At 36.3% G+C, this 12,839-nt stretch overlaps 1 protein-coding gene across 1 annotated transcript in view; it reads left to right on the top strand.

Annotated features, from left to right (window-relative positions):
* Positions 1 to 12,839, top strand: part of cdh10a (cadherin 10, type 2a (T2-cadherin)) — a 308,396-nt gene that overhangs the window by 199,068 nt on the left and 96,489 nt on the right. Inside the window, exon 4 of the mRNA XM_039754910.1 lies at positions 12,565 to 12,684. Within this exon, the coding sequence (XP_039610844.1) occupies positions 12,565 to 12,684 (120 nt within the window). The remainder of the gene's footprint in view (positions 1 to 12,564; positions 12,685 to 12,839) is intronic.

The raw sequence follows: 12,839 nt of genomic DNA, 5'->3' as shown, positions 1-12,839 counted from the left end.
ACATCACTGGATAGAGGAAAGTTCAAAGTTTAAAAGCCCGCCTAAAAGTACTAGTGAATGCCACCGAACACTGTTTTCTCATTTATAGTAAAATGGCGTCAACACCACAAGAGAAATAATTTTGCATACTGTAATTTGCGATGTGTGAATCCATTGGATTGGAAGAGGTGGACAACAAGATCTTGCTCATCGTCTATGGTCTCCCAGGTCTCCAGACCTTACCCCCTGCAATTTTTATCTGTGAGGGTACATTAAAGAGTGCTTGTTCCACCTATGCCCACTAATCTTCAAGATGTGCGATATCGAATTGAGGAAACCGTGAATTCAGTAACTAGGTACCAGCTGTCTTGTGTGTGGCAAGAAATGGTCTACCATTTTAATGTTTGTCGCGCTACACATGGTGCTCATGTTGAGTGCACACAACCTCATGGACCATAGGACTAAACAAATCCAAATCATATTATGTGATGTCATCTACTGTTAAAATCTGCTCTGTACTTGTAGTATTTTTATTTTTATACTGTATTGAGGATTTGTTCTATTCTGTGTATTGTATTGTATTGACCCCCTTCTTTTTGACATCCACTGTACGCTCAACCTACCTGGAAAGGGGTCTCTTTCCCAAGGTTTCTTCCATTTTTTCCCTACAAGGGTTTTTTTTGGGAGTTTTTTCTTGTCTTCTTAGAGAGTCAAGGCTGGGGGGCTGTCAAGAGGCAGGGCCTGTTAAAGCCCATTGCGGCACTTTTTGTGTGATTTTGGGCTATACAAAAATAAATTGTATTGTATTGTATAGGACCAAACTTTGAACTTAATTCTATCCAATATTGTGCGGAATGTTTTTCGGTCTTATACAGTTTGTTTGAAATAAATTTTTGAAATCTGCTCTTACGTTTTGAATAGCCCTGTATATATATATATATATATATATATATATATATATATATATAATATATTTATATATATTTATCTTCATGGATGGCCAGGGCCAATACCTGGCCGGGATCCAATTATTGCGGGGAAAGCAGACTCAGTGCATTACCTCTCCCGGGCTGCTAGGTGACAGCCCCCCTGGGTTGCTGCGGTGCCCCAGATTCCCACATGTCTCCATGGGAATTGGAGTTTGAAGCAACTGAGGGTGCCCTTTGTTGAAGCACTTTTGCCACACCTGGAAGTGCTGCCAGAAGAAGATCACCGGACGCCTGGATCACATCCAGGTGCACTAGAAAAGCAGCCAACCACCAATAATCCGGCAGCCAGAGTCAGGAGGGAGGTGGACAAAGCTTTCCAGAGGAGAAGTGAAGGTGAAAATGGAGAGAAAGAAAGGGAAGAAGAAAGCAAAGAAAATGCTTTGGAACTTTGTATTGGTGCTTGACTGTACTGTGCTGCTGTGGGGAGTGAGGGAAAGCGCTCCCCACATGAATGGAGATACTAAGTGTATATTTATATATACAGCGTCCTCCATAATATTTGGAAGAAAGACACGTTTTTTTCTTGATTTACCTCTCTGCTCTACAGTTTAAAATTACAAATCAAACAATTTAGATGTAGTTAAAGTGCAAATTGCAGAAATGACTATTTCTGTCGGATAGGTGTTTTGGGGCTTTTTCTTTAACATAGTGAGGATTCTTCTGTCATCAGCGGTGGAGGTGTTGCTTGGCCTACGAGCCCCTTTACGATTACTGAGCTCACAAAACTCGTTGAACAGTAGTGAATCCTTCCAGGAATGGCCAGCCTGGCCAAAATAAATCCACCAGTGTAGATATATTCTTAGAAGATACCACCCACCAACACTGTTAAAAAAAGTCCAAAGCTCCTTATAGAATTCAACTCAAAGTCCATCTAGGCTAGATAGCCTCCAAGTATTTAAACTTTTAGGGGTTTCTGACAATGGCCATTTCATACCTGACATGTTGGGCTTTATACTTTTTGAGCGACTCCTAAATAAAAACAATTCTTTGACAAATTGAATTAATTTTAAATCTTCAGTTCCTAACCATAGTAGGTTCCTCCACGAAATTACCGTTAAGGCAAATTATTTTCCTTTGCATTGTCTTCTACTCGAAAACCAATGAAAGACTGATACATCAGTTTCATTATATATTAATATTGATATGGTACTAGTACAACATACCCCAGTCTGTAAAACATACAGTAGTGTTATTTCCACTGTATCAATTATGAAATATTGTCTGAAGATCTAGCCAAAATGCTAAAAGTAGTAATGAACAATCCATAATCTGACTAAACCTATAGTGTTCCAGTGAAGTCTGTTTTTTATATAATAATAATAATGCATTTTATTTATTCAGCACATTTCCCATGGTCAGGGATATTTTTATTTTGAGATATTTTAGCCTCCTTCAGTCTGTTTCAGTCTTAATTGTAAAATTGTTTTATTAAATTAGGAAAAAGCTTTTCATTGTTATCACGGTTACCTTCTGAAAATACTTCACATCTTTGTATTTGGGAATAAACTTGTTAAATATATATATGATTAATTAATTCAGTAGTATTGTGCTCTTTCCATTTAGCCTCTCTATTACCAAATTAGTGTACATCTCTCTGTTCTTGGACAGTCCTTGGTATCCATTCTGGTCTGTTATGTGAACAAGATATTTGTATGCTGATGAAATTTTTTATTTGTAATATAAATTAAAATGGCAGGTGTTTACGTGCTAATTGTTTTTTAGAAAGTCTCTTTAGCATGTATCAGTTTGGCAATGAGAATGCAGCAGAAAGAAAAGCAGTAATAGTCCCAGATCTTGCTATAACTTTGAAAGTGGACACTGAGAGGAGTTTGAAAAATTTCAATGTAAATGTAAGAAGGTTGCACTCAATGACTGGTTAGCTTTCTCTTAAATAAAAAGTTTTTGTCAGCAGTAGTCCTTTGGCATCAATGATATTTCGTTATTTCTGTACCCTTTTGCCCCCATGGAAGACATTCAAAGAGTCATGTTACTGTACCGATGAGATGAGTATTGCAGAATTAAAAGGGAGTCTTATGTTTGCTACATGTTCTCAAATCATTAAAGTTCTTCCTTCTGCTTATAAAATTCCATGGAGAGCTTGGTATTTACCTGAAAGACTTCCTCAGATGCTTTCTATTAATGCCATGTTACACAAAGAAAGATCTCTTAAATGTGAGATCTTTTCCAGCTTTGATTTCTAATACAGACTTTTTTTGGATATTTTTTTGTGTGTGTTTTCTGAGTTTTATTATTTCATACTTGATGCTTTTGAGGCTTTGATGATGATCATCTTTTTCTGGTTGTTGATTTAAAATAGCAGTTTAAAATTAATGCTTTTAGAATTTCTGAATTTCTGCTTTTGATTAAAGCAGCTTGTCTTTCTTACTTTCATAATTTTACATGATTAATTGATGCTGGGACAGTTTGTTGATCCACCATTACTGTCTGCAGATTTTTGGAGAAAAAAGACAATCTTAAAGTGGTAGTTTTTTGAGAAGCCTGGGATTAGGAGGGAATGCCAGATATGGATGGTTTTGCTTTCCTAAATGCATCAGATTCTTTTGGCTAATCCACAGGTCTTTAATAAATTTCACAGTATATATTTCCTCATTATAAATTCAAAACAAATGTACCATCTGTGTATGAAGGTCCAACACTTCCAGTAAATTCATGATCTGTAAAACACACACTAGACAGACTATTTACAAGTTGAAAAGATGTTTGTTTATCCTAGACTAATTTGTATAAGCCACCCATTCCAAAACTCAGTTGAATTGATGCATTTAGAGAAATTCAAAAGAATGAGCTCAATGTATTTCTGTAATTATTTTGTAATACTGCTTTGAAAGATTCGTGTTATGTTTTATGAATGTTTTCTGTGTTATTTTGTACCTAAAATCAAATATGTACTCTCAAAATAAACCAAAAAAATGTGTAATGGTCTGCCTATTCATTCCTAGTTCTTATTTGACATGACTTGACATAACCTCAGACTAAATTTTGACAAATGCCTTTTTGCTTTTCCAGAGAAAAACTGTGTCCTTATCTCTTCAGTCAAACATAGAGCTATAGTTTGTGATACGTTACCAATGCCAGCTTGACCACTAGTTTACTTCTGAGTGACAATGTACTGTATGAATGTTTTGAAACAATTTTAAGTTGTCACTTGTCATGTCTAGATTTTGAAAAAGAATGTGTTATGAATTTGATCGTCAGCATGTGCAAGAAAACGTTTTATGGATTTGCAGTGCTAATAGAAAGCACATTTGATACATCATTACAAGTTGCAATTAATAACAGGCTTATTCTGCAAAAATACACTTAAGTATCATTTATGTTATTTATTTAACAGAACTGCACACCCAAATCATTAGCATATAATGAATATGCATGGTAGTTTTTTTACACATACAGTTCTGTGAAAAAGCTCAATAAAGGGAGAAACTCAGATGCAAGACAATGTAAAAATAAATACCCTATTAAAAAATTACATGACCTTGTTCATTTTCATATTATTTCACCCTAGACTTTTCTTCCTAAATAAACACTACTGAATCAAATGTGCAATAATTTCCTTATCTGGATGTTTGTAATAGCTACATATTTTAACAGCATTGCAAATAAGAAAAATCACACATATGAAACTGGTGTACAGTCCCTAGCATTGTTAAGGAAAATTCTTCTGCATGCCATCAAATATGAAATGTGCAAGTAGGCTGCTATAACATCACAAAGCGTGCTATTGATCTGTTGCAAGTTTATGCTTTAAGCAGTGCTGATTATATATTACTGATTTTTTTTTTACTTTTTATAAGGCATGAATATGTTTGTTCAGGATTAATGTATGCTGGGCACCTGACATTGTCAGCATAGGCCATTTTATGGATGTCCTGTTTAAAGCTGATCGTCTGGCTAGGACATTGGATATTCTGGGTCCAGGGTCCTTGAGGCTGATCCTCCAATTAGTGAACCACTCAATCTCACTGAGATTGCACAGGTGGTGAACCAGCTGAGGTTAAGGAAGGCTGCAGGGATCTGTGGTATTCGGGGTGAACTTCTCCAGGTTGGTGGAAAGGCTGTCCTCCTGGAATTGCAAGCAATCTTTTCTTCCATTTGGGAGACGGGCGTCATCCCAGTTGATAGACGGGCGTCATCCCAATTGACTGGAAAACGGGACTTGTCATCCCTATCTGGAAAGGGAAGGGAGATTACCTGAATTGTGGCAACTACGGGGGAATAACACTGCTCTCTGTGCCAGGTAAGGTCATTACTTGGGCAATCCTCAGAAGGATCCATGATCACTTACTCACATGCCAGAGACCAGAACATTCTGTTTTTATACCCAAGATGTCTACCTTCAACCACACCCTGGCACTGCGGGCTCTCATTGAGTGCAAACGTGAATATCAGCAGAGCTTCTTTGCTGCTTTTGTCGAATTTCATAAAGTGTTTGACTTATTTGATCGAGCTACCCTGTAAGTCATCCTGAGACTTTGTTGGATCCCCCCAAAGTTGCTGGATGTCATGGCCGGCCTGTACATTGATACTGTGAGTCAGTACCTCTGCATTTTTCCCATTTGGTTCTAGGGTTTGTCAGGGATGTGTTCTTGCTCCTACTCTGTTCAATGCTTGCATGGACTGGGTGTTGGGAAGGGTCGTAGGATCCAGCGGTTGTAGAGAATATGTTTTGAAGAAAGATTTGCTGATCTTGACCTTTCCAACAATGCTGTGACCTTCGCAGAGTCAATGAAGGCTCTGATTGGCGTTCTCAAGGGACAGAGTGAAGAGTCTGATTGCCTAGGCTTGCGAGTATCCTGAATAAAAACCAAAATCCAGGCCTTAAATGATGTCTTGGGCCCTGCCATCAGTAGTGTGTCTACCTTGTTGAGAGGTTTACTTAGAACGGCAGTGACATTCATGTCTCTGGTGACTTTTCCTATAAAGTCAGAAGACAGATAGGGAGAGCATGGGGGGGTCAAGGGGTTGTTGGAAAGGGGTGTGTGGCACTCCCGATATCTTTGAAAAAGGACAAAGGTCAAAGTCTTTAGAGTCCTTGTGCTTTGTCTTTTGACATGAATGCTATCCAGTGACCGGAGAGGAATACTGGACTCCTTAGGTACTTTGAAGAATCCTTGGGTACCGCTGGTTTGACTTTGTGTAGAATGAGCGATTGCTCATGGAGTCCTGAATGATGCACATTAACTGCATTGTGAAGGATTGTCAGTTGCAGCACTATAGTCATGTGGTGCGATTTTGTTCTCCAAGGGTGATCCGAATTTCAGGATCCTCATTGTTGAGGACCCAAGCTGCTGGACCAAGCTAAGGGGGTGCCCACGTAACACCTGGCTGCGAGAGATGAATGGTTATTTCCGGAGGGTGAGACTGGTCCATGTGTCTGCCTGGTGGGTGGCCAACCAGGATTCCGAAGTGTTTCGTCATGTGGTGGGTGTGGCAATGAGCGGTATACTTTCTTTTAACAAAACATCTGAAACAACACCTTCTCCCCATCTAATTTAACTAATTTACCTTACTGTGTCCTCCTACCTGTGTACTCAACAGGAATCCCATACTCCTGAGCATCCAATTAGGTTCTACTGACCTTTTTTGTTCACCAGCTGCATTTTTTTTCATGTAGCGATGCAGATAACCATAGCTTATTCTTTCAGTGCTTTACTTTAACATTTCATTCTGTTTTGCTTGTTAATTTAATAATTTCTTCTAAAACACTCAAATTTGTTTTTACAGATTTTTCTTTACATTGTTTTGAATAAAGGCACTTGTGAAATACTTATAATAACAAGGAGGAAATATTCAAAATGATAACAATTGATCATTTAATACATTCAATCTTTACATTTGTGAAAAACATAGATACCCCTCAATTTAAATAATAGAGATTTGTAAAAATATTATCTAACTTAGTTGACTTTAATGACTTCTTTGAATGTTTTTAGGCAATTATGAGCAATTTATCAGTGTTTCCCATGTGTACTGTATTACCACTTTCTAGTTGATATAGTGGTTGTGTGGCTAAGGATCTGTGCTGGTATCTGGAAGGTTGCCGGTTCAAATGCTATTACTGCCCGAAGGGATCCTACTCAGTTGGGACATTCAGTAACAACCCTAACCTGACAATTGCTCCGGGGTGCCGCACAATGGCTGACCCTGTGCTCTGACCACCAAAGGTTATGTAAAAAGACAACTTCCACTTGCCAGTTTGTGTGCACAGAGAATCTAACTTTTGTGAAAGTCTGTGTTTTTGTGTGTCACATTCATTGAAAATTTGCAGTCTTTTAAAGAACAATGCACAAGTTATAAGCACTTCATGATTAATATATACACCACCATCAAATAATAATAATAATAATTATTATTTATATAGTACTTTTCTCTCTACTAAAACCACTTTACATGAAGATTCAGGATCCATTTCAACCCCCACCAATGTATAACACCCACCTGGATACTGCAGTGACCGTCATATTGTGCCAGCGTATTCGACACACATTAGCTGTTATGTGGTGAAGAGGTGAAAGAGATAGTAACCAGTTTGAGAAAGGGGATGATTAGGGGTCAGAACATGGACAAGGCCATGAGAGCCAGCTTCCATGAGAGGCAGCTTAGCCAGGACATTGGGATATACCCACCACTTTTTGAAGGACACCCGGGGATCTTTTATGACCACAGAGAGTCAGGACCTCTGTTTCACGTCTCATCTAAAAAATGCCACCATTTTAAAGGCACAGTGTCCTCATTATGCACTGGGGCATTTTGATCCGCATGCAGACCACAGAGTCAAGTGCCCACTGATTTCCACACCAAAACCCAAGCTCTTCCTATATGTTCTCCCAGTAAGGTACTGGTTGGGCCCAAACATGATTAGCTTTAGTTGGATTACCTATTTTGAAAAAAAAAATTGAAATATAAATAGTTAAAAAACATTTTAAAAACTGCACATGCCATATTAACATACACAGAACTTACATTTGAACATACTCAGATATAGGTATTTTTAAATTAATATTTAAATCTTATTTTTTTTAATGTTTGTGCACTCCGGAGCCTAATTAAAATGCCACAACTGCCATAAAATATTATTTTTATTTTTATAAATTTGCTCAGCTGGATTGTGGTAGCACTTACCTTCCAGCGTATAATAATTTATGAGCAGAATAAATTAATGCATTCACAGTAATGTATCACTACACACATTATGTAAATTCATAATATTGCCTTAAAATACCTAAATATATCTATGTTCACCAGTACAACCACCATCATAAAATCACTGTCATCAACAAAACTCTGAGATGAAGATGGCAAAGTGACATAGGTGCAACACCCATATGAGTCAATGAGGCCCTCATTGAGAGGTTGGCTACTAAACATTCATAGTTGCAATTTTTAAAAAAATCTTTTTTAATACATTAGTAAGAAGATTCTGTGCTTAGCATGCATATCCACTGTAAAAATCAGTGGTAAAATGGATGGAAAACATTTTAGCAACTCTTTTTGGCACTTGATGACGTGTCCCCAAAGCAACAATTAATAAATCAATCAATACTGCTGATTGGTAGTTTTAATTATTAATTTTAAACTAAGCTATGCACTATCTTACTGTGGCTGAAGATATCTAAGAAGTTTTTTTGCTCTACAGCCTGAAAGCTGAAGTTTTCCAAGAACTTTTACAAATTAAAATAGCATGCCAGCATAAATCAACCATTTGTACTATACTCACATTAATATCTCCACCCCAAAAAAGGTTAGAATGCGATAATAAAAAAGACATTTTTGGAAAAGCATATTAAAATAACATGTTCAACTTACATACTGTAGCTAAAATCATGTCTTTAAAATATAAATTCTACATTTTTGTCTTAATTTTATATTTTATATTGTACAGTATTATTTGATTTATCAGGAAGTTATTTTGATTATGATTTCTATATCAGAAGATATTACATTACTGTACATTAAGAGTGTGCAGTTATTCAAGGACTCTGTCTCTACTGTTTATTAATTCTATATGTGTTTTTGTTTATTATTCAAATACTTTTTAATAGAAATCCCTTAAGCATGAATATATAGGTATAGTACATTATTAGAGTTAAAAAATTAAAGGAGGAAAACTCACAAAGGTGAGAGAGTAAGGGAAGCTATGGGCAGATTCCTGGCTGCATTAAGACACTATGAAGCAAAAAGTGACAAATTATTGACATCTGTATCATTTGCATACAAATGAAAATTAATATTATGTTAAGAAAATCTTTCTCCTAGCAGGAACGTGTAAAGTGAAAACATAAATGTTGCCAGTACTGAGCATGGATGGATGTCATAAAATTAGAACCTAATGAAAAATTACTGCACATATTAGAATCAAATTGTTAAGTGTGAACTAAACCACAGAAGAACATTTGCTGAGTGCCAAACATAAGTTTCAAACCAATGTAAATAAAGTAGTGATGACAACTGCATCTAACAATGTAATAACTGTAGATTTTCCTTAGGAAGATAGTTTGTCAATGACAAGACAAGATAATGCTTTTCCTTCAATGTGACTGAGTGCAACAGCTAGACTGGAAGTTTTCAAGTGGGTTGTAGTGGTGGATTTGACTTTAGTACAGATACCAGCTTTTGCACCTCAGTACCAAAATAATATAGAAGCACATAACAGATAACCTCTCCCACCCAGACTCCATCTTCTCCCAGCTGCTTTATTCTGCCAGCCCACACATACCTGCTGTGCTGGTCCACCAAACTCCACTCGTCTGGGCTCCGTTTGAGGCTCATAATTTGTTAATTGAGCTTGCAAAGATTTACTTTACTTGTATATAATGAGGAGAAAGGGTGGGTGTGGTGGTCTAAGTTTAAGTTTTGGGCCCACTAATATTCAGATATTACTTTGAAGGGCATAGGAGGTGCTTGGCTATGGTTCAGAGCATGAGGTGCTGGTACCAAATATAGCATAATGCTATTATAATGCCATTTAAAAAATTGGGAACTTTGGTACTTTTTTAGCACTGGTATACCAGACCACACTAGTAGGTTTTAATCATTAAGGTGAACTGAAGTTGTGAGGGTAGTACTTAAATAGGAAAGGTATATACGAAAAGTGTCTATAATTGATACGCATATTTGACGTACAGTCATAATAGTCCGACAGTCAGCACTTTTACTGCATTACGAACTGCATCCTAAGTTGTTGTTCAGGATTTAACAGCGTACGTTCTGCTAAAACATGATAGCCGCTTTACATACAGTACTTTATTTATATTAAGTCTGCTACATTTTTCAAATTCGCCTTTTTCTTTTTTAAAATTACAGGTTTTTTAAGGAGTTCTATATGTTGTCATAGAGTGATATGCTTAATATAATACAGTCCATATAACTGATACAGCTGGATAATCAAAACAGTTTATTGTATATAACACGTTCAAGGTCTACTATTTAATTGTGCTTCTGGCTACATACATACAGTAAGATCATATAGTGTAAGCCAATGTAAATAAGTGAATCTTAACACAGGATTTGAAAATGGGTAGGGAATCTATGTCCCAAATATTTTGTGGTAGAGAGTTCCAGAGACAAGAAGCAGAGTGACTAAATGTGCTGGAATCCATGGTGATCAGGCCTGTAGGTAGGATGATGAGGAGACCAGATATGGAGGACCTAAGAGTGTGGTTAGGGGTGTAGACATGAACAAGGTCAGAGAGGTATAATGTTATGGAGTGCTTTGAAGGTAAGTAAAAGAATTTTAAAATCAATGTGGAATTGTACAGGAAGCTAATGAAACTGTTTTGGAGATGGAGTAATTTGTTATATGCACGGGGTCTGAGTTATAATGCAGACAGCCGAGTTATGAACAAGCTGAAGTTTATGGAGAAGCTTATGCGGGAGACCAAAGAGAAGAGAATTACAATAATCAATGTGGGAAATAAACAATGTGTGATTAAAGGGAGAAGTGCTATTTAGTGTAAGGGAGGGTTGCAGATGTATAATGCTACAGAAATGAAAAAGAGATGCCCATATAACATTATTAACATTATGATATGGAATTCAAAAGACATGGTACTATCGAAGATAACCTCCAAACTATTAACCTGAAGAGAGGGAGAGCCTGAGGAGCCAACAATGCTAAGAGTTAAACTACCAGATTTATATAAAGTAGACTTAGAGCCAATGAAGAGAACCTCTGTCGTATGGCTGTTGGGCTGGAAGAAATGTAGGACAACCAATATTTTATTTCAAGTAGACAGTCATTGATGAAAAAAAGAGGAAAGACAGAGTTGGGCTTTGTAGACATATAGCATAGCAACAGAAGTTGATTCCAAATTTCTTAAAAATGACACCTAAAGGATCTAGAGCTCAACCCGAGCACAAACTTAAACCCAATTGAAAACAAGAGATAATCCAGTAATCAGGTAGCACTTGGTAATCTAAGGTTAAATTAATATAATGAAATTAGTCAGTTTTCAGTTATGTAGAAAAAAAGAATAAAAAAATGATACAAACTATATCAGAGAACAGTCAGACGTGCCAGCATTCACTCAACCGAAAATGCCATTATTTACAGAAAGCACACAGTAGTGGAATAATTACCAAGACAAATATTTGTTTGCAAATAGATAATTCCAAATATGTGGAAAGTTGGATGAAATAGATAACCTATATGTCATGTAACCTATATTTTTACAGTAATCTAATGTGTAATAGAGAGGTATTGCCTAAAATGAAATGTACAAAATTATTTCTGTCTGTTTTCTGGTCTCAGATTTTTAATGTTAACTTCATACATGTTTTTAAAACTTATGTCTAAAATAAAAAGTGAAATATTTAGTAATTATTGCTATTATAGGGATAGTGTTGTTTACAATAATAAGAAACTGAATAGGAAGAATGGTCATAGTATTAATAACACAGGACACATGTTGTTAATCATTGTGATAATTGTTTTGGAGGGAGAAAAAAATGACAAATCCTGCATAAAAAGTACATATATTACATAAATCTTATGTATTTTTATAGCAATTTAGTGTGCTTAGTTTGTGGGCATCCACAATTCTACGTATGAATTATAGGATTTGAAGAAATTTTTCTTTTTTCTTTAATTTTTAAGTAAATGTTGGTAATATCTAAAGTGCTGGGACACTGTAAACTCAAAAATATTTTTGGATACAGTAGAAAGAAGCATGTGCACTCTGAAAAACACAGACTTAATATATTATTATAGTGGCATCCTGTTGCACATTGATTAGGACATCCAAATCACAGTTTCACTGCGCCATGTACATGTGGCAACATTGACCTGATGAATCTATAAACCCATTTATAACCTGTTGTCTGTCATCTGACCACAGTAATGTGTAGCCTATCTAAAGTCAAGGTAATGTGTTTCTGACAGTTTGAATCCTCAGAAATACTTCAAACTAATTCTGAGAAGCTGTCAATCCAAGCTTACCCTTCTCACTTTGAAGATATATGAATAAATTAGTTTAATGCAAATTTTAATTTTGTATTTTCTTTTCTTGGTAAAGTGTGAATTTACTAAATTGATTCATAAATGGGTAACAATATTTTCTTTATTGTTTTTCTTTAGGAACATTTGTTGTTCAGGTAACAGCAAAAGATGCCGATGATGCCACTTATGGGAATAGTGCTAAGTTAGTATACAGTATCCTTCAAGGACAGCCGTACTTTTCAGTAGAACCTGAAACAGGTAAGATATTGTAATGTTTTATCTATCACCAAATTATTTTCCTGTTTTAGTCAGTAGCATCCAGCAGTGCTGTTTGGGATGGGAAAGACTTCAGCACAACTGATATTCCATGTTAACATTGCAGATTTTGCTGCTGTGGAAGGGTCCTTGTCTTG

This window comes from Polypterus senegalus, chromosome 5, assembly GCF_016835505.1.
Source record: "Polypterus senegalus isolate Bchr_013 chromosome 5, ASM1683550v1, whole genome shotgun sequence".
NCBI classification, from domain to species: Eukaryota; Metazoa; Chordata; class Cladistia; order Polypteriformes; family Polypteridae; genus Polypterus; species Polypterus senegalus.
Note: the sequence above shows the minus strand (reverse complement) of the source record. Positions and strands in the feature narration are given on the sequence as shown.